This window comes from Anomaloglossus baeobatrachus, chromosome 3 (assembly GCF_048569485.1).
Source record: "Anomaloglossus baeobatrachus isolate aAnoBae1 chromosome 3, aAnoBae1.hap1, whole genome shotgun sequence".
In the NCBI taxonomy this organism is placed as follows: Eukaryota; Metazoa; Chordata; class Amphibia; order Anura; family Aromobatidae; genus Anomaloglossus; species Anomaloglossus baeobatrachus.
Genome location: NC_134355.1, coordinates 90,105,956 through 90,126,011, shown reverse-complemented (window position 1 = coordinate 90,126,011; position 20,056 = coordinate 90,105,956). Strand labels below are relative to the sequence as shown.

Below are 20,056 nucleotides of genomic sequence, written 5' to 3'. Positions count from 1 at the left end.
CCCCACGAGGCCGCAGTATTGCTGACCCTGCGCCATCTCTGCCGCCCCGGTAAGCCATATGCGGTTTGTAAGACTCACCCCCATTTTTCTCCCAGTTTTGGGGAAAAAAAGTGCGTCTTACAAGTTGGAAAATATGGTATTTCTTTTTATTAAAGATTTGTCTGCAAGGCAGATGCAGCCATCAAAAGAGCCACATCTGGCTCGCGAGCCATAGGCTCCCAACCCCTGTTATAGGGGGTGTCCAATTTAGAAAACTTCTTCCTTTTTTAGTCAATGGGACAGAAGTGCAATACCAGACACCACATACAGAAAAAGTGGCATTATTTCTCAAAGAAAACAGCCAAATTTATCTAATTTCAAACAACCCCTTTAATTAATCTGGGTCTTTAACAATAAGCATTTTCTTAGTGTTCCGCATTTTCAGCATGTGCCAGAAAATACTATCTTTGGCAGAAATAAATTAAATGATTTTACTGTAGGTAACGTGTTATTTTTTTTTTTAAGTATTCAGCAGTAAAAGAAACAGATCCAAACTATTAAAGGGGAGTATCAGATTTATTGATCTATATAAATAAGAAAATTACAGATAATTTAATAAGCTCTTTAGCAGTCAATGACTCAAGTAGATACAGACACCTTCAGAAATAAGTGTATTTTCCCTTAAATGTATGATATTTGGGCTAAAATACAAGCACACAGTGGTTCAGAAATAAATAGATACTAGAGTTAGGACATGCACACATGGCGGTTCTGTTTCCTGGAAGTGTCTTTTTCAGTCTTTTCTAAGGTCTTTTGCGGTATCCTTGCTGCAAAACGTGTATTTATTTATTTTTAACATATGTATTAAAAGTGAATGGAAGTCTCAAGGTTGAATAGATGGGTCACTGTTATCGGTTTCTCGGATTTGGAAGCCAGATAAAAGAAGGTAAAAAATACTAAAAATGTGCACAGCAAGTCGTTTTTTCATTGCTGTGCATATGGGCATTCTTTTTGGGGGTTTTTTTGCGCTTATTCAGGTGGGTTCCAGGCAGAATCCACCTGAAAAAGATATTATTTGCACAATCCTTACAAAATCCATGGTAGAACGTGCTCATAGATTCACAGTTATCTCATTAACAGTCATCAATGTGCAAAAATATACTTAATAGAAAAAGGGTGTAAAATATTTAATGAAAGGGATTATCCACTACTTGGACAACCCCTTTTCAAAATGTAGGTTTGCAATTTTTAATAAAACTCCTACTCCCCTCTGGTATTGCTGCCATTCCAGCAGTGTCAGCACTGTCTCTCCTGGGATCGCATACCAGTGTGATGTCACCCAATCCCAGTGGCCAATCAGTGGCAGCTTCACTCTCCTCACCTTCGAAAGAATCCCATACAACATGAGAAAAAGAGAGACGCAGCGCTCGCTTCCTCCAGATGTAAGCGATTTGTCCAAAGTAGACAGCGGCCACTGAATGGCTGCAGGGATCGCGAGATGTTACACTGGTACGCAATCCTGGTAAAGACAGTGCCGACACTGCTGGAATGGCGCCAATACCAGAGTTGGGTATAAATATTATTATTTTAAAAAGGGGAAACATACAGATTAGGAATGGGTTGTCCGAGTAGTGTACTACCACTTTAAGTCCAATTGCCAGAAACACAGGCTGTTACTGTACATAAAGGGAAACTGCCAAGAAAGTGTCCATATCCTTTAAAGAGAACCTATCTGGTCCTATGACTGCCTCCAACTGAGCATGACTGACAGTCTACATAATAGTTCTACCATAATGAGAACTGAATGAAGGCTGTCAATCATGTGATTAGAAAATCTGAGGCAGGACTAGTCAGGGGAGAAAAGTCGCTCAGATGGACTAGTCCTGCCTCATTAGCATGTGATGCTTTAGGAAAAAAGAACATTCTTCAAACATTGTAGCATTAATATGGAACATAAAACACTTAGGCTAAGAACACACGGCGATAAAAACGGAGCAAGTGGAAAGCGATAAAAAAGTCGCATTCCATCCACACCCATGTTACTCTATGGGGCTGCTCCCATGAGCGATTTTTTTTCTCAGCTCTAATCGGACTGAGAAAACAATTGCAGCATTCTGCAGGTGGAATCCGATTAGTTTTCTCTCGCACCCATACAAGTCTATAGATGCGAGAGAAATATCACACTGCACTCGGATGTCACTAAAGTGCAGTGTGATAATCGTATCAGCTGACAATGGAGGAGATAGGGAGATTAGTCCCTCTCTCTCCTCCGCAGCGCCCACCCCCTCCTCCGCAGCTGTGCTGCGATTGCAGGATCACATCACAGTGGCATGACACTCGGCTTACACTCCAGCAGAGCGGGAGCCGAGTGTCATGCGATGCCCTCGCAGAAATGCTCGTGTGGCCCAAGCCTTAATCAGATAAAAGAGCAATGATATGTGACACAACTAGCAAGGTGGAAGTAGTTGTATCACATATGAATAATGAGCGGAGGACTGGCTCCTATCAGTGAACAGTGTTGGTGGTGGGGCACTACAGAGATCTGCAAGAGATCAACAAGTCACATGGTACTTAGATCCTATTTCAGAACATCAGTTTCTTCATTTAAGGTCACGTTCACACGTTGAGTATTTGGTCAGTAGTTTACCGCTGCATTTGTAAGCCCGAACCAGGAGTGGAACAATTAGGTCTTGTTTTATTTTTCTTGCTTTAATTGCTGCGGTTTTGCTGCTTTTTTGGTGCAATTTTGGGTGCAGTTTGGGGTACTAAACTGCATGTATGACCTTCCCCAGCAAAGTGTATGAGAAATACGAAAGGCTATGCGCACGTTGCTTCCTTTTTGCCTGCAGTTTTAGTTGCAGAAAAAAGAAACAACATGTCTCTACGTTTCTGCGCTTTTCCCTGTATTTTGCTATGGACAACGCAGGCAAAAACACAGGCAAAAACGCACCAAAACGTGGCAAAAACGCATGTGTTTTTTGATGCGTCTTTTCGGCTAGAGGTGTGTTTTTATCCCTTAGGCCCCCTTCACACGCACGTGTCTCCGGTATGTGCTAGGTCCGTGCCCGCATGCACCGGAGACACGGGCACACGTAAACCCATTAAAATCAATGGGTTTATGTGCACACACGTGTTCAGCCATTGGCCCGGATGCATGTCCCGGCAGCACGGGTGTCACACGGCCCGCATACGGACCACACGGATGTAGTGTGGATGCGGTCCCGTGTGACATGCGCCGGAGAAAACTCACGTGTCAGAGAAAAAAATAACAAACCTTTACTCACCTTCTCCAGCCCTCCTGTCTCTGCCGCTGTTGTCACTTGCTGCCGACCGCCGCTCATTATTCTCATTTAATATTCACTTCACTGTGGCCGGAAGCTGCAGCAGCGGGGAGTCTGCAGGACCGGAGACCGAAGATCAGCACCACGGACAGCGACGCCAGGGACAGGTGAGTAGAAAGTTCTCGTTCTCCGTGTGTTATCATGGATAACACACGGAGAACACACGTAGTGCCATAAACACGGCACCTTTGACACGTCCGTGAAACACGTGCGTGATTTTCACAGACGTGTGAAGGGGGCCTTAGGGTGCATTTTTTCGCTGAAAAAACAAAACTGCAGTGTGCACACATAACCTTAGAGGAAAAATATAATAGAAACATGGGCACCACTTCTGCATTTTTCATCCACTGCTGGTTTTGGCTACAAATTCTGAGGTAAAAAGCTCACCCAATATCTACCAGAAATTAGGCCACATGTTCAGTATTAGGTGAGTTTTTTAACTCAGTATTTGTAGCCAATACCAGGACTGGGTGATAAATACAAAAGTGGTGCCCGTGTTTCTATTAGGGCTTGTTCGCATGTAAATGCTGAGATTTCTGCAGCGATTTGACAGCATCTGTGAGCTTCAAATCGCTTCAGAAACACTGCATAATGGATGCAGTGTTTCAGCAGATTACATGCCGATTTCATGCGCTATGGATGCTAGCTCTCCCATAGACAGAGCGGGAGCTGCATACAAAGCGTACGGAATAATTAACATGTTGCTTTTTTGAACGCACAGATTTGGGTCAAAATTTTAGCATCCAAATCGCTGCATTCAAAAAAGCAACATGCGCACGGATTATGCACAATCTTCATAGATTGTGCTGGGGACGCAGGACGCATGAATTTACGCTGCAATGCTAAACTCAGCGTAAATGCATGCTATTACGCAACGTACGCATGAGCCCCTATACTTGTCCTCTGATTGTTCCACTACTGGTTTTGGCTACAAATTCTGAGGTAAAATACTGGCCAAATACTGAACATGTGGCCTAATTTCTGGTACATATTGTAAACCATTAAGGCCATGTGTACACGTTGAGTGTTTCCTGAGTTTTTACCTCAGTATTTGTAGCGAAAACCAGGAGATAATCAATAAGAGGAAATGTATAATAGAAACACGGGCACCACTGCTGTATTTATCACCCACTCCTGGTTTTGATCCTGAGGTAAAATGCTGACCAAAAACTGAAGGTGTAAACGTGGCTTACTGAAGAATGTAGATAGCTTTGGGTCCTTTGTTAACAGAATAGAAACTTCAGATAATTCAGAATTTTTTCAATACTTAAAAATGACAAGTTTTTTCCCAGCAATTTCTGCTATTTTACCAACATTTTTTTTTTACATCCTGGAACACCCCTTTAAATGGCTAATCTTATTAGCTGCCTGGGAGCGTTGATTGATCTAGTCAGAGGCATTTTCCTGCTGTCTGTAATACTTATATAACTTTTAAATTGCTTTGAGCTATAAAGAAGCGAAGCACATTTGTTTTTTTTTTATTGGCCTGCCTTGACTATTTGGCCTTGGTTCCACTTGCGTTTTATATGGACAAGTGCAATCTGATAAAACATGGGACTGCACTCGCTCCATTGTAAAACTATGAGGCAGTGTCCATCTTCGATATATTTCTCATGCCATATCAGTATGAGAAAAGAATAGCGGCATGCTGCGTTTCGCAGAGAGTCTCGGTTCACAAGCACCCATACAAGTCTATGGCAGAGTGTAAAACATCGCACTGCACTCGGATGTCAATTCGTGCACCGAGTACAATTGAAGTCGATGGTGGACTCGAGCATTTTTTTTAGAAGATCTTCCAGAGAAATGCTGGAGTTTCCCATTGACTTCCATTATACTCGGTACACGAGTTGAGCCCGTCCAAGCATGTGATTGCTCATTATGAGCACCAGGCTCCCTAGCATGGCAGTGCTCACTCATCACTAGTTAGTAGTACCGAGCACCAGAGCATGGTAATGCTCGCTCCTCACTAGTTACGAGTACCGAGCCCCCAAGTATGGGCAGTGCTCGCTCATCAATAGTTACGAGTACCAAGCCCCCAAGCATGGTAGTGCTCGCTCATCACTAGCTACGAGTACCGAGCCCCGAGCATGGTAGAGCCCACTCATCACTAGTTACGAGTACCGAGCACCTGAGCCCCAAGCATGGTAGTGCTCGTTTATCGCTAGTTACGAGTACCGAGCACCTGAGCATGGTAGTGCTTGCTCATCACTAGTTACGAGTACCGAGCCCCAAGCATGGTAGTACCCACTCATCACTAGTTACAAGTTCCGAGCACCTGAGCATGGTATTGCCCACTCATCACTAGTTACAAGTTCCGAGCACCTGAGCATGGTATTGCCCACTCATCACTAGTTACAAGTTCCGAGCACCTGAGCATGGTAGTGCTCGCTCATAACTAGTTAGGAGTACCGAGCCCCCAAGCATGGCAATGCTCGCTCATCACTAGTTACGAGTACCGAGCCCCCAAGCATGGTAGTGCTTATTCATCACTAGTTACGAGTACTGAGAACCCTAGCATGGTAGTGCCCTCTCATCACTAGTTACGAGTACCGAGCACCCGAGCATGGTAGTGCTTGCCATCACTAGTACCATGCAGTAAAAAATAAATATCAGTCACATTTGCAAGTATATGGGGAAACTACTGCAATCATTTAACGGGGATATCCAGGATTTCATTATCGGCAGGCAGGTGTAACGTGTGATGACCTTTCTCAGCTCAGAGTGGTCACAGACCTCTCCTGGAGGCGATTCTCCCAATTCCTGTGATGCTACGCTGAAAAAACAGTTCCTTTTCTTCCGCTCTGTCAATACGGCGTCACCGCCAATATCATGCTGATAAGTCAGCCGTCTCCCTGCTACCTTAAGCTGAAAGTACACTAGTATTCATTATATAGCATTAAGGTGCTGTACATCCCCACGATCAGTGTTAGAAGCATTTTGGACACAGCGTGTTTTCCCTGCATACAAAAAGGTGGGTCCAAAAGTGCAAGTACAGTGAATGGGATTTGTAGAAAAATCCCATGCCCACTGTGCTTCCCTTTTCCTAAGCAAAAACTGACATGCGGCGCAGCTTTCCGAGCAGCAGCGTATCAGTTTATACTGTGGAGACGCGAGTGTTCTCAGCGGGGAGAACACAGCGAAAGTTCACAGCGTCCAGAACCCCGATCGTGGGCATGGATGCTGCGCTTTCCTGCGGAGAGCACTCGCGGCCCCGACAGAGAAGACACGCAGCGTGTGCAGATCATGGGCACGTACCCTTAGGGATCAATCGATCAAAGGTTCCAATCCCACAGAGCGGCTAAAAAATGAAATAAAAATAATGTTTTAAAAATGTAAGAAAACTAAATAATCCTAAAAGTTCACCTCCCTTTTTCCATTTCACAAATAAAGAAATAAAAAAAAAATGTACAAAGAAAAATTGTTACCGTTGTGTCTAAAAAAGCCCGATCTATCAAAACATATAATTATTTAAACTATAGATCAAAAAGACTAAAATCAATTTAAAAAATCAAAATGTCAAAATTGCACGTCTCTGAAAACACAATAAAAAGCAACTAAAATATTCTATGTACGCAAAATAGTATAAATAAAAATGGCCTTTTCAGAAATCCATGGATGTAAAACATAAAAAAGTACCGGGTCTTAGAAAATGGCAACACAAACTATATTTTTTAATAAGGTTCTGAATCTTTTTAAGCATTAACATATCAAAAAACCTTAGAAGTTTAGTATCACCGCAATGGAACTGGACCAGGAGAATCCTACTGTCAGGTCATTTTTTACTGCACGAGGAATGCTGCAAAACCAAAATCCAGAAAACAATGCCGTAATTTATTTTTTTTTTCACCACATCACTCTGCTTTGAATTTTTTTTACCCACTTTTCAGTACATTATATGTTAAAATTAAAGGGAACCTGTTACCAGTTTTATGACCTATAAGCTGCGGCCACCACCATTCTAACATGCTGTATAGCAGAGCGCAGGCCGCTGTGAGAACATCAAAAACACTTTATAATACTCACCTAAACTGGTCGCTGCGGTGCTAGTTGGCTCCGTGGGCAGCGCTGTTCTTCGGGACCGGCGCATCCTCTCTCGGCAATCTTGCTCCTCCGTCTTTTGAAGCCTGTGTGCATGACGCGTCTACGTCATACACACTCGCCGGCACTGAGGTCCTGCGCAGGCGCACTTTGATCTGCCCTGCTCAGGGCAGATCAAAGTATTGTAGTTCACCTGTATAGGACCTCAATGCTGGCCAGTGTATGACGTAGACGCATCATGCACACATGCTTCAGAAGACGGAGGAGCAAGATGGCCGAGAGAGGAGGCGCCTGTCCCAGAGAATAGCGCCGCCCACGGGGCCAACTAGCACCGCAGCGACCGGTTTAGGTGAGTATTATAAAGTGTTTTTTATGTTCTCACAGCGGCCTGCGCTCTGCTATACAGCATGTTAGAATGCTGTATATAAGAGCCCACTGGTGTTGGCCGCAGCTTATAGGCCATAAAACTGGTGACAGGTTCCCTTTAATGGTGTCATTCAAAATTCAAAACTATAACTCTTCCCATAAAAACAAGCCCTCTTATGGCTGTCAGCAGAAAAGTAAAAATGTTCAAGCTCTTGTAAAAAAAAAAAAAAAATTGAGAGCGCAAAACTGCAAAATGTCCTTAAAGGGAACCTATCACCAGTTTTTGGCCTAAAAGCTGCGGCCACCACCAGTGGGCTCTTATATACAGCATTCTAACATGCTGTGTATACTGTAAGAGCCCAGGCCGCTGTGTAGAACATGAAAAACACTTTATAATGCTCACTTAAACCGGATGTGGCTCAAATGGGCGCCTTCGTCCTCCGGTGCCGGCGCCTCCTCTTTCGGACATCTTTATCCTCCATCTTCTGAAGCCGTGGTGCATGGCGCGTCCAACGTCATACACACTCGCCGGCATTCAGGTCCTGAGCAGGGCAGATCAAAGTATTGTAGTGCGCCCGCGCGGGACCGGCGAGTGGGTATGACGTAGACGATTCATTCACACAGGCTTCAGAAGGAGGACGAAGATGGCTGGAAGAGGAGGCACCGGCACCGAAGGACGAAGACGCTCATTTGAGCCACATCCACCGCAGCAACCGGTTTAGGTGAGTATTAAAAAGTGTTTTTTATGTTCTACACAGCGGCCTGGGCTCTTATATACAGCATGTTAGAATGCTGTATATAAGAGCCCACTGGTGGTGGTCGCAGCTTTTAGGGCAAAAAACTGGTGACAGGTTCCCTTTAAAGGGTTACGACAATGCAAAGTATAGTTTCCTGTATATTGAATGGCATAATCTAATGTTAAACGCTGGGTGTACAGTACTACTTATCTAACGTTAAGGTGCAATGAGTCTCTGGGCCACAAGGGAAAATAAATATGATTACCGTATGTTATGAGACACAAAGGACTCAACAGCTAATGTTTTAAGAGTTTACAGAAAGATATGTTTGTACTCCTTGAGCAGTAATTCTATCGGCAGCATGGTTTAGACTGTAACAATGACAATTTTAAACCAGATACTACCATTAACCACCAGGGACTGAACTCCACCATGCCACCAGGGCCAGACACTCATTGTAATATGGACTAAAAAGGTGAAATGTTAACTGTTTCTCTTGGTGCAAAAGCTGAATAATAGATTGGCCACCGTTGCGGAGCTCTTTATGTGTTGGTGATTACTGGGAATTACATTGCACATCACTACTGCTACAGGGTAATTATGGTTAAAACAGCCTTTTCCAAATAATAGTGAATCTGTCATCAACACCCAATAGAATACATGGTCATGTAGGCCTTGAAAATACAAGGTAATATGTGCCTGTATAAGCCAGAAATGTTGCTCCATCGCTGTGAAATCCAGTTCTCAATGTATTTGCTATTGAGGCTATTGTGCATTTGGGACACACCGGTGTATGGCAAGTGCATCTGACGTCTGTGATACCGGAGAACTTTGGGTTCAAGCAGGGATCCATCATCTTGTATTCCCAAGACCTACAAGGCCATGTACTCTATTAGGCTTGCTATGGTTCATGACAGGTTTCCTTTAAAAGGGATATCTTCTTTGAGAAAAGTTTTTTCTATGAGCTCCATTAGTAGTTTAAAGAAAAAACTACTTTACTCACTCCGCCCAGGTCTGAGCCTGAGTATTGTCTGCTGCTGCCGGAGTCTGCGGCATTGACATGCCTTCCACTGAGCCTCAGGCAATATCCAAGCTCAGTGGCTCATGTCCTCTACGTCGACAGATCCACTGAGCTTATTGGCTCATGTCCTCTTCATTGATGGAGCCGCTGAGATCATTGGTTCATGTCCTCTTCATTGACAGAGCCGCTGAGCTCAGTGGCAGATGATCTCTACATAAGCCAAGCCGCTGAGCTCAGTTGCTCACATCCTCTACATAAGCCAAGCCGCTGAGCTCAGTTGCTCACATCCTCTACATAAGCCAAGCCGCTGAGCTAAGTGGCTCACATCCTCTACATCGCTAGAGCCACTGAACTCACTGGATCACGTCCCCTACATAGGCAGAGCCGCTGAGCTCAGTGGCTCACATCCTATACATATGCAGAGCTGCTGAGCTAAGTGGCTCACATCCTCTACATTGGCAGGGCCGCTGAGCTCAGTGGCTCACATCCTCTACATATGCAGAGCTGCTGAGCTAAGTGGTTCACATCCTCTACATAGGCAGAGCCGCTGAACTAAGTGGCTCACATCCTCTACATAGGCAGAGCCGCTGAACTAAGTGGCTCACATCCTCTACATAGGCAGAGCCGCTGAACTAAGCGGCTCACATCCTCTACATAGGCAGGGCTGCTGAGCTAAGTGACTGACATCCTCTACATAGGCAGGGCTGCTGAGCTAAGTGACTCACATCCTCTACATAGGCAGAGCCGCTGAGCTAAGTGGCTCACATCCTCTACATCGCTAGAGCCACTGAACTGACTGGATCACGTCCCCTACATCGGCAGAGCCACTGAACTAAGTGGCTCACATCCTCTACATATGCATAGCCGCTGAACTAAGTAGCTCACATCCTCTACATAGGCAGGGCCGCTGAGCTAAGTGGCTCACATCCTCTACATAGGCAGAGCCGCTGAGCTCAGTGGCTCACATCCTATACATATGCAGAGCTGCTGAGCCCAAGTGGCTCACATCCTCTACATTGGCAGGGCCGCTGAGCTCAGTGGCTCACATCCTTTACATATGCAGAGCTGCTGAGCTAAGTGGCTCACATCCTATACATCGGCAGGGCTGCTGAGCTAAGTGGCTCACATCCTCTACATCGGCAGGGCCGCTGAGCTAAGTGGCTCACATCCTCTACATAGGCATGGCCGCTGAGCTCAGTGGCTCACATCTTCTACATATGCAGAGCTGCTGAGCTAAGTGGCTCACATCCTCTACATAGGCAGAGCCGCTGAGCTCAGTGGCTCACATCCTCTACATAGGCAGAGCCGCTGAAGTAAGTGGCTCACATCCTCTACATAGGCAGAGCCGCTGAACTAAGTGGCTCATATCCTCTACATTGGCAGGGCCGCTGAACTAAGTGGCTCACATCCTCTACATAGGCAGGGCTGCTGAGCTAAGTGACTCACATCCTCTACATAGGCAGGGCCGCTGAGCTAAGTGGCTCACGTCCTCTACATAGGCAGAGCCGCTGAGCTCAGTGGCTCACACCCTCTACATAGGCAGAGCCGCTGAAGTAAGTGGCTCACATCCTCTACATAGGCAGAGCCACTGAACTAAGTGGCTCATATCCTCTACATTGGCAGGGCCGCTGAACTAAGTGGCTCACATCCTCTACATAGGCAGGGCTGCTGAGCTAAGTGACTCACATCCTCTACATAGGCAGGGCTGCTGAGCTAAGTGGCTCACGTCCTCTACATAGGCAGAGCTACTGAGCTCAACTGCTCATGTCTTCTACATCATAGAGTCGTTGAGCTAAGTGGCTCACGTCCTCTACATAGGCAGAGCTACTGAGCTCAACTGCTCATGTCTTCTACATCATAGAGTCGCTGAGCTAAGTGGCTCACATCCTCTACATAGGCAGAGCCGCTGAGCTAAGTGGCTCACATCCTCTACATAGGCAGAGCTGCTGAGCTAAGTGGCTCACATCCTCTACATCGGCAGGGCTGCTGAGCTAAGTGGCTCACATCCTCTACATAGGCAGGGCCGCTGAGCTAAGTGGCTCACATCCTCTACATAGGCAGAGCCGCTGAGCTCAGTGGCTCACATCCTCTACATAGGCAGAACCGCTGAACTAAGTGGCTCACATCCTCTACATATGCAGAGCCACTGAGCTCAGTGGCTCACATCCTCTACATAGGCAGAGCCGCTGAACTAAGTGGCTCACATCCTCTACATAGGCAGAGCCGCTGAACTAAGTGGCTTATATCCTCTACATCGGCAGGGCCGCTGAACTAAGTGGCTCACATCCTCTACATAGGCAGGGCTGCTGAGCTAAGTGGCTCACATCCTCTACATAGGCAGGGCTGCTGAACTAAGTGGCTCACATCCTCTACATAGGCAGAGCCGCTGAACTAAGTGGCTTATATCCTCTACATCGGCAGGGCCGCTGAACTAAGTGGCTCACATCCTCTACATAGGCAGGGCTGCTGAGCTAAGTGACTCACATCCTCTACATAGGCAGGGCTGCTGAGCTAAGTGGCTCACATCCTCTACATAGGCAGAGCCGCTGAGCTAAGTGGCTCACATCCTCTACATAGGCAGGGCTGCTGAGCTAAGTGACTCACATCCTCTACATAGGCAGGGCTGCTGAGCTAAGTGACTCACATCCTCTACATAGGCAGGGCTGCTGAGCTAAGTGACTCACATCCTCTACATAGGCAGGGCTGCTGAGCTAAGTGGCTCACATCCTCTACGTAGGCAGAGCCGCTGAGCTAAGTGGCTCACATCCTCTACATAGGCAGGGCCGCTGAGCTCAATTATTATCTGCAGTGATGTTGACGCACTGGGGCAGCGGTGGAGATTCAGCACTGGACCTGAGGAGAGTATGTAAAGCAAGTTATTTTTTTCAACTACTAACGGAACTCATATGAAAAACTTTTCTAAGAAGGGGACTACACTTTTAAGTACCCCTATAAATTATAATTATACCTCTGCTTCTGTTAGCAGTGAATTAAAAAATAATACTTACAGAGATGTAAACATTTTAATAATTGCACAAAATCAATGTTGAGATAAAAAAATGATACTTCCCCTTTAATATTAGACATTAGGTTTCATATGACATGGATGTGTTGCCTACCTTGGCTGAAGCTTCCCGTTCCAGTTTTATGGGGCTCTGAAGGTGAAAAGATTATACACACACATCAGCATAGACTATGAATAGAGAATGTGTATATATGTTTATAGACTATTTATCTCACAAGTAATTGCTGCCCTCCTGTCTTAGGTTTCATAAAGACACAACTGAAAAAGCGGAACACTCATGTAAAAGACGGTAACGGCAAAACGGTTCAAGGTTCAGAGTCTGACTAAGGATTTATCGAGGATTTTTTTATGTGTCAAGTGGAAATCACATCAGATAATGTGAGGTCTGCGCAAGAAAGGAAAATGCCTAATTGGTAAGATGAAGACATACACTCGGAGAGGCTCACTGAGCAGCGGTCAGGAGGGGACAGAAGCCCAGGAGGAATAAGGCGGCTTTCACACTACGTTTTTTTAACATGAGTCATGAACGTTTTTTTAACGCAAAAATGGATCCAGTGCAAATGCGTTTTCATTTCAATGCATTTGGAATGGACTCGCGTCAACATGCGTTCACCTGCGTTTGCGTGCGTTATAGTGAGGATCCAGCGACTTGCAGTTTTTTTACTTTTTTCAAAAACGCTACTTGTAGCGTTTTTGAGCTGCGTCCAAATACTGTTTTTCACTGGATCCTGACTATACTGCACGCAAATGCATGTGAACACTGGCATGCTGATAGACAGGATCCTGCTTGCTCTACTGAGCATGCCCAGAAACCAGCCTAGCGTGATCAGTCTCTCTCTCCCCCTCCCTCTCTCTCCTCTCTCTCTCCCCTGCCTGAGAGCGGCGGACGCTCGTAACCAAGGTAAATATCGGGTATCCAAGCAAAGCACTTCGCTTAGTTACCCGATGTTTACCTTGGTTACCAGCGTCCGCAGCTATCAGATGCCGGCTCCCAGTCTATCACGTTCAGTTCCACTGACTCCCGATCACATGACTTCAATGCCCGCCCATAAACCTCAAGTGGCAGGATCCTGCAAAATAACACATGCGTTTGCATGCGTTTTTCTTTGTAAAAACAGGATCCACTTTTACAGCAAAAAAACGTTCATGACGCATGTTAAATAAAAAAACGTAGTGTGAAAGCAGCCTAAGACATCAAAAGTGAAAGGGCTTGTACCACCGACAACACTGACCTGTCATTTGCCAGTTAGTCCATAAATTTATGTCTGTGGGGATCTGACTGCTGGGGTCCTCAACAGTCCAATGCCCCCGCTGTGAATGGCGCGACAGAGCAAATGCGCAATCACCGCTGCATTTTCTATCTATAGAACCATAGCATTGAATGGGAGCAATAATTACACATGTGCACTACTGCTCCACGTACACTGGGGTCATAGAACACTGTGATCAGGGGGTAAGTGGTAAATGTTGTCTGTGGGATAACCAATTATGTAAGAACCTGTATTTATCTATATACAGGAGGATACACATATATACATTCATACAAGGAAGAGTAGAAGAAGCATCAGGAGAACAACTGATGAGGAGCAGAAATTCGGGGCGATCCATGCTGCTTTGCAGTGGTCACTTAAAGGAATTGTTTAGGAATTTAAAAAAATAAAAAAAAAATGTAATAAGTACATTCCCAGCTACCTTTAATTTAGCAAATCACACTCATTTGTTAAGGGAGGTAATCGCTATAGAGTTAAAATGGTGACTCTGTCTTGTTACACTAAGGCCTCTTTCACACGTCCGTGCCTCCGGTACATGTATGGTCCGTTTCCTCACGTACCGGAGACACGGACACACGTAGACCTATGTCTTCCTATGGTGTCGGACACACGTATGTATTTTCGCACGGAATGTGTGTCCGTTCCGTACTTACGTGTGTCCGTGTGTTTCTCACGCCGACATGTCCATTTTCTCTTCGGCATCACGGGTGTCACACGGAACGCAATCGGGTCACACGTAACACACACAGACCACACAGATGTGTTCCGTGTGACACGCACCGGAGAGAAAACATGTGTCTGAGAAAAAAAACAAAACTTTACTCACCTTCTCCTGCCCTGCTGTCTCTGTCGCTGCTGTCACTTGCTGCCGACCGCCACTCATTATGCTCATTGAATATTCACTTCACTGCGGCCGGAAGCAGCAGCGGGGAGTCGGCAAGACCGGAGACCGAAGAACAGCACCACGGACAGCAACGCCAGGGACAGGTGAGTAGAAAGTTCCCGTTCTCCGTGTGTTATCACGAATAACACACGGAGAACACACATGTGCCATACACACAGCACACCGGGGGCAATACGCACCTTTGACACGTCCGTGAAACACGTGCGTGATTTTCACGGACGTGTAAAAGAGGCCTTACAGAAACCTATCCAAGAATGTTAAAAAGACAGGTTCCTGTGAGCATGTGCAGTAAGAAGATCTGCTCCCTCTCTTCATTTGTAGGAAGATGTGTTCCCCATGGGCATTCTGCTCTAATACTGGAGATACCAGGAATGCTGAGGCAAAAAGAGTCTGCTCACATTGCTGTGTATCATGTCTATATGATCTAATACTGGAAATACCAGGGGTGCTGTGACAAGAAGAGGCTGCTCACACTACTGTGTATCATGTCTATATGATCTAATACTGGAAATACCAGGAATGCTGAGGTAAGAAGAGGCTGCTCACACTGCTGTGTATCATGTCTATATGATCTAATACTGGATATACCAGGAGTGCTAAAGTAAGAAGATGCTGCTCACACTGCTGTGCATCATGTCTATATGATCTAATGCAGGAAATACTAGGGGTGCTAAAATAAGAAGAGGCTACTCACACTGCTCTGCATCATGTCTATATTATCTACTACTGGAAATACCAAGGGTGCAGAGATAAGAAGAGGCTGCTCCCACTGCAGACAACTCTGTTATCTCATTAAATATTAGCAATACTAAAAACACCAGCCTGTGTGTTGTCAGTAGATGCAGAGAATGCCTTTGATAGGGTCAGTTGGCCATTCCTTGGGCGTGTGCTTGAGCGGGCAGGTTTCGGTCCAAGCTTTAGAGAAAAGGTTCTAGCATTGTACACTCTCCCTACAGCCAAGATTCGGTGTAATGGAATTTTTTCCAACTCATTCAATATCAGAAATGGGACTCGACAAGGATGTCCTCTGTCCCCCCTTCTGTATGCATTGGTGATGGAACATCTAGCCATAGCCATCAGGAAGAACCCTGATAGTCATGGGATCTGCATAGGTAAAAACAAACTCATAAACTGGCCCTATATGCTGATGACCTCCTCCTCTACATCGTGAACCCTGAAACATCTCTCCCATCTATCCTGAAGGAGTTTGAGTGGTATGCTGTGGTTAGTAATTTCAAGGTTAATACCTCTAAATCGGAAATCCTAAATATCACCCTTCCCGCTAAACGTAAATCCTCTCTGCAAGAAGCCTTTCCCTTTAAATGGTGTGCCACTGCTCTGAAATATCTAGGGACTTATCTAACACCGGACCCTTCACATCTATTTAATTTTAACTATAAACCACTACTGCAGCGCATTGACGCCGATCTTCAGGCTTACAATTTGCGGGCTCTGTCCTGGTTTGGACGTATCAACGTTTTAAAAATGGATGTCCGCCCCAAACTCCTTTTTCTTTTTCAAGCAGTTCCTATAGTCGTACCCAGATTCTTCTTTGCCCATCTTCAACGGATCACGACAGCTTTTGTATGGAAAAAAAAGTAAACCCCGACTGGCCTTTAAATACTTGACGAGACGTAAGACAAAAGGGGGCACAGGACTTCCAGATTTACGCTTATATCATACATCAGCTATCCTCACTAGAGTAGTAGATTGGTTTCATGGGGCCGAGACGAAGCAGTCGGTGGAAATTGAAGCTAATCTTTTAGAGTGGACCTTGACCTCCTTGCCCTGGATCGCAAAACATAGTAGACCTAATAGCATTTTGAATTCCCCTCTGACAAGGGACCTACTCATCATTTGGGACAGAACTAATGCTCATTTTAATCTGTCTGAAGCATGGGGCCCCCTGACACCCCTTTTTGATAATCCCGACTTCCAGCCGGCTGCTGGTGTGGACAGGTTTATGATCTGGTCTTCATCTCAGAGGCCTAGGGTTGGCGATACCCTATTGGGAGCGCCTTCTCTGCCAATCTTACAGCATTTCCAAGCCGCCTTCCCTGATCAACAAATCCAGTGGTTTATGTATTTGCAGTTGCAATCGTTCATCTCCTCTGCTCGCTCAGCCTCCGACCTGGCCAGGGTCTGTACCAACTTTGAATCCCTTTTGATCCAACTAGAATCCCCATCCCACGTAATTTCCCAGATTTACTCCATTTTGATTGACCCAATCGATTCGGATCCAGTCTGGTATGTGAAATCCAGGGAGAAAGATCTGGGGAGTGCTTCCTCTGACCTCGATTGGGCAAAAGCTTATATGTGTGTACATAGGCTTCCCTTGCCTTGTAAAGTGCAGGAAAAAAACTTTAAGATCATTTCCCGTTGGTATAGGTGTCCGAAGGAGCTACACAAAATCTTCCCGACCGTCACTGGCACTTGTTGGAGATGTAATGCTGCTGAGGGATCCATGCTACATATCTGGTGGTCCTGCCCGATAATTCAGGAATTGTGGCATAAAGTTTTCCAAATTTATAACCACATAACAGGGCTGACAATCACATGCTCTCCACAGATCGGTCTCTTGTCCATGATCCCCGGAGCTTTCAAAGAGATCAAGCAAGGACTTCTCCGTCATTTTGTTGCCGCGACCAGAGCAATCATCCCGAGAAAGTGGAAGTCGGGTGTAACCCCGACGATTCTGGAGTGGTTGCCGGAAATGGACCACATTTGCAGGATGGAGAAACTATCCTCCCACTCTGAGCTCCAGCTGAGCAAGTTTTTCAGCTGTTGGACGCCGTGGCTTCTATTTAGAGAATCCGCTGATTTTGAGGTAATCCTTTCCTCTTAGGAACCAATCTCTTGATTTTTGCTTGGTTCGTGCTGAGAGGTGGAGTGTAGATCTCCTTAAACCGGTTGTGTTCCAAGGGAGACCCCAAGTCCCTCCTTCCCTGCCCCCCTTTCTATCCCCCCCTTTCTCTTCTTTTTCTTTCTCTGATCTGTCTTTCTTCTCATTTGAATTCTTCTTTGCTTTTTCTTAACATTCTTTTCTCTTTCCAGTTTTTTTATGAATCTAAATTTAGTGCTTCAGAAATCAACGTTCTTATGTTCATTGACTCATTACCAAAATCCACGTGGAGATTGTGTGTACTTGATCTCTTATTGCGATTGTCTTTATTTCCTCGATATGTGGAAGTACTCATGCACAAACTGAAAATATGCCACTATGTTACAGAATTACTTATACTTGATTTTGTATGATATTTTCTCTTTTTCAATAAACATTTTTGAAAAAATATTAGCAATACTAGGGATGCTGTGGTAAGAAGTAGATGCCAGAGGTACTGAGGTTGCTCACACTGCTGTCCACTCTGTCAGATCAAATAATAGAGATACCTGGGTGCTGAGATAGAACGAGGCTGCTCAGACTGCTGTCCACACTGACTGTTTGATATAATATTGGAATTACAAAGTGTGTTGAGGTAAGAAGAGGCTGCTCACACTGCTGACCTCCCTGTGTCTGATCTAGTCCTGTAGATACCAGGCGTGCCGAGGTAACAAGAGGCTGCTAACACTGCTGTCCTCCCTGTGTTTGATCTACTACTGGAAATACCAGCAGTGCTGAGGTAAGAAGAGGCTGCCCACACTGCTGTCTACCCTGTCTATGTGAATGACTGTACATGATATAGATTTGTTTAGATGACAGAAGCAGAGTTTCCCACTGTATATGCTCACAGACATTCTACGACAAGTTTCTGTCAATGTAACAAGACAATAGCTGTTTTAATTATGTAAAGATTACCTCTCTAGACAAAACAACCATTTCTAATTAAAGGTATTGAAAAATTTATATAAAATAACACTTCCTTTACTTTTTCATTTATTTTTTCATCTTCTGGGAAACCCCTTTAAGTCAACTGAGCAATATATACCTTATTGGCTAACTTAGCACTTTACTGTCATTTGTATCTACCACATTATATAATTCAATAAATATAAATGCAAGCAAACAGATGTTATATAATAACAAAAGGATTAACTAGGATTAAAAAAAACATTCTGCTAGTTCTAAGAACCAATTTTTACATTATCCCATAGGTTTCACAATGAGCCCAACTTTTTAAACATAACCCTTATCACCCTAGAAATGCCAAATAGTCCCATGCACTCCTCATCAGTTTCACCAACCAGAACACAGATGGCTAGTTTAAAGTAGAGCCATCCCTGGGATCCCGACTGGGGACTTGCTGGTGCCCCGTGCTTCCTCAAGCAGTGTCTGAGTGTCACACAGGCCTGTGAAGCTGTATCTGATCTAAGGGGTAATGTTTCTCCTTGTGGAGAGTGACATGACTGGTATGTCAGTATAAGGAGGGTTATACGCCGTGCAGCGCTCCTCTGGAAATTTAAATATGCAAATTTCCTCTTCAGACAGGAAGAAGACTTGAAGTCTAGTGCCACCAATTAGTAGTAGCATTTCTAAGTGTCAATATTGACCCTTTAACAAGCCTTGCCACATGACTTAGGATAAAAGCCAAACCAGAATCACAACTTGTAGACATAGTTTTTTGGGGTATTGCCCCTTGTCAGTGGAAAGTATGAGCTCTGATTTGGCTTCATGAGAGTCTCAGACTGGGATCTAAGGGGTAACATTTCTCCTTGTGGTGGGTGACATGATTGGCATACTAATTTATCTGGTACTGGTTATCAATGTTCTGACAGTGGGATTCAACACACGATGGCATAGGGGTACGCCATTTGAGGCTTCCAATGGTACACTCATGATGTGATTGCAGGTCGCCAATGGGTTGCAATGATATCAGGGTGTTTGCTGTACACCTCAGTGCTTGATATAGCAATGCTCCTTTGAACCCCTGCCTCTCAGTGCTTGTCATCGCAGCGCTCCTTTGATCTCCTGCCTCTCAGTGCTTGTCATCGCAGCACTTCTTTGAAACCCTGCCTCTCGGTGCTTGTCATAGCAGCGCTCTTTTGAAAACTGCCTCTCAGTGCTTGTCATTGCAGCGCCTCTTTGAACCCCTGCCTCTCAGTGCTTCTCATCGCAGCGCTCCTTTGAAACCTGCCTCTTAGTGCTTATCATAGCAGCGCTCCTTTGAAGCCCTGCCTCTCAGTGCTTGCCATAGCAGTGCTCCTTTGAAGCCCTGCCTCTCGGTGCTTGTCACTTGTCATAACAACACTCCTTTGAAGCCCTGCCTCTCAGTGCTTGTCATAGCAGCGCTCCTTTAAATCCCTGCCTCTCAGTGCTTGTCATAACAGCGCTCCTTTGAAGCCCTGCCTCTCGGTGCTTGTCATAACAGCACTTCTTTGAAGCCCTGTCTCTCAGTGCTTGTCATAGCAGCGCTCCTTTAAAGCCCTGCCTCTCAGT

The 20,056-nt window shown here is 45.2% G+C and overlaps 1 protein-coding gene across 2 annotated transcripts in view; it reads right to left on the bottom strand.

Moving 5' to 3' along the window:
• PAK5 (p21 (RAC1) activated kinase 5) overlaps positions 1-20,056 on the bottom strand; it is a 250,461-nt gene that overhangs the window by 141,577 nt on the left and 88,828 nt on the right. Inside the window, exon 3 of one of the 2 annotated variants that reach the window (XM_075339298.1) lies at positions 12,602-12,637. The exons of the other annotated variant lie outside the window; for it this stretch is intronic. Within the exon in view, the coding sequence (XP_075195413.1) occupies positions 12,602-12,637 (36 nt within the window). The remainder of the gene's footprint in view (positions 1-12,601; positions 12,638-20,056) is intronic. 2 annotated transcript variants of the gene reach the window in all.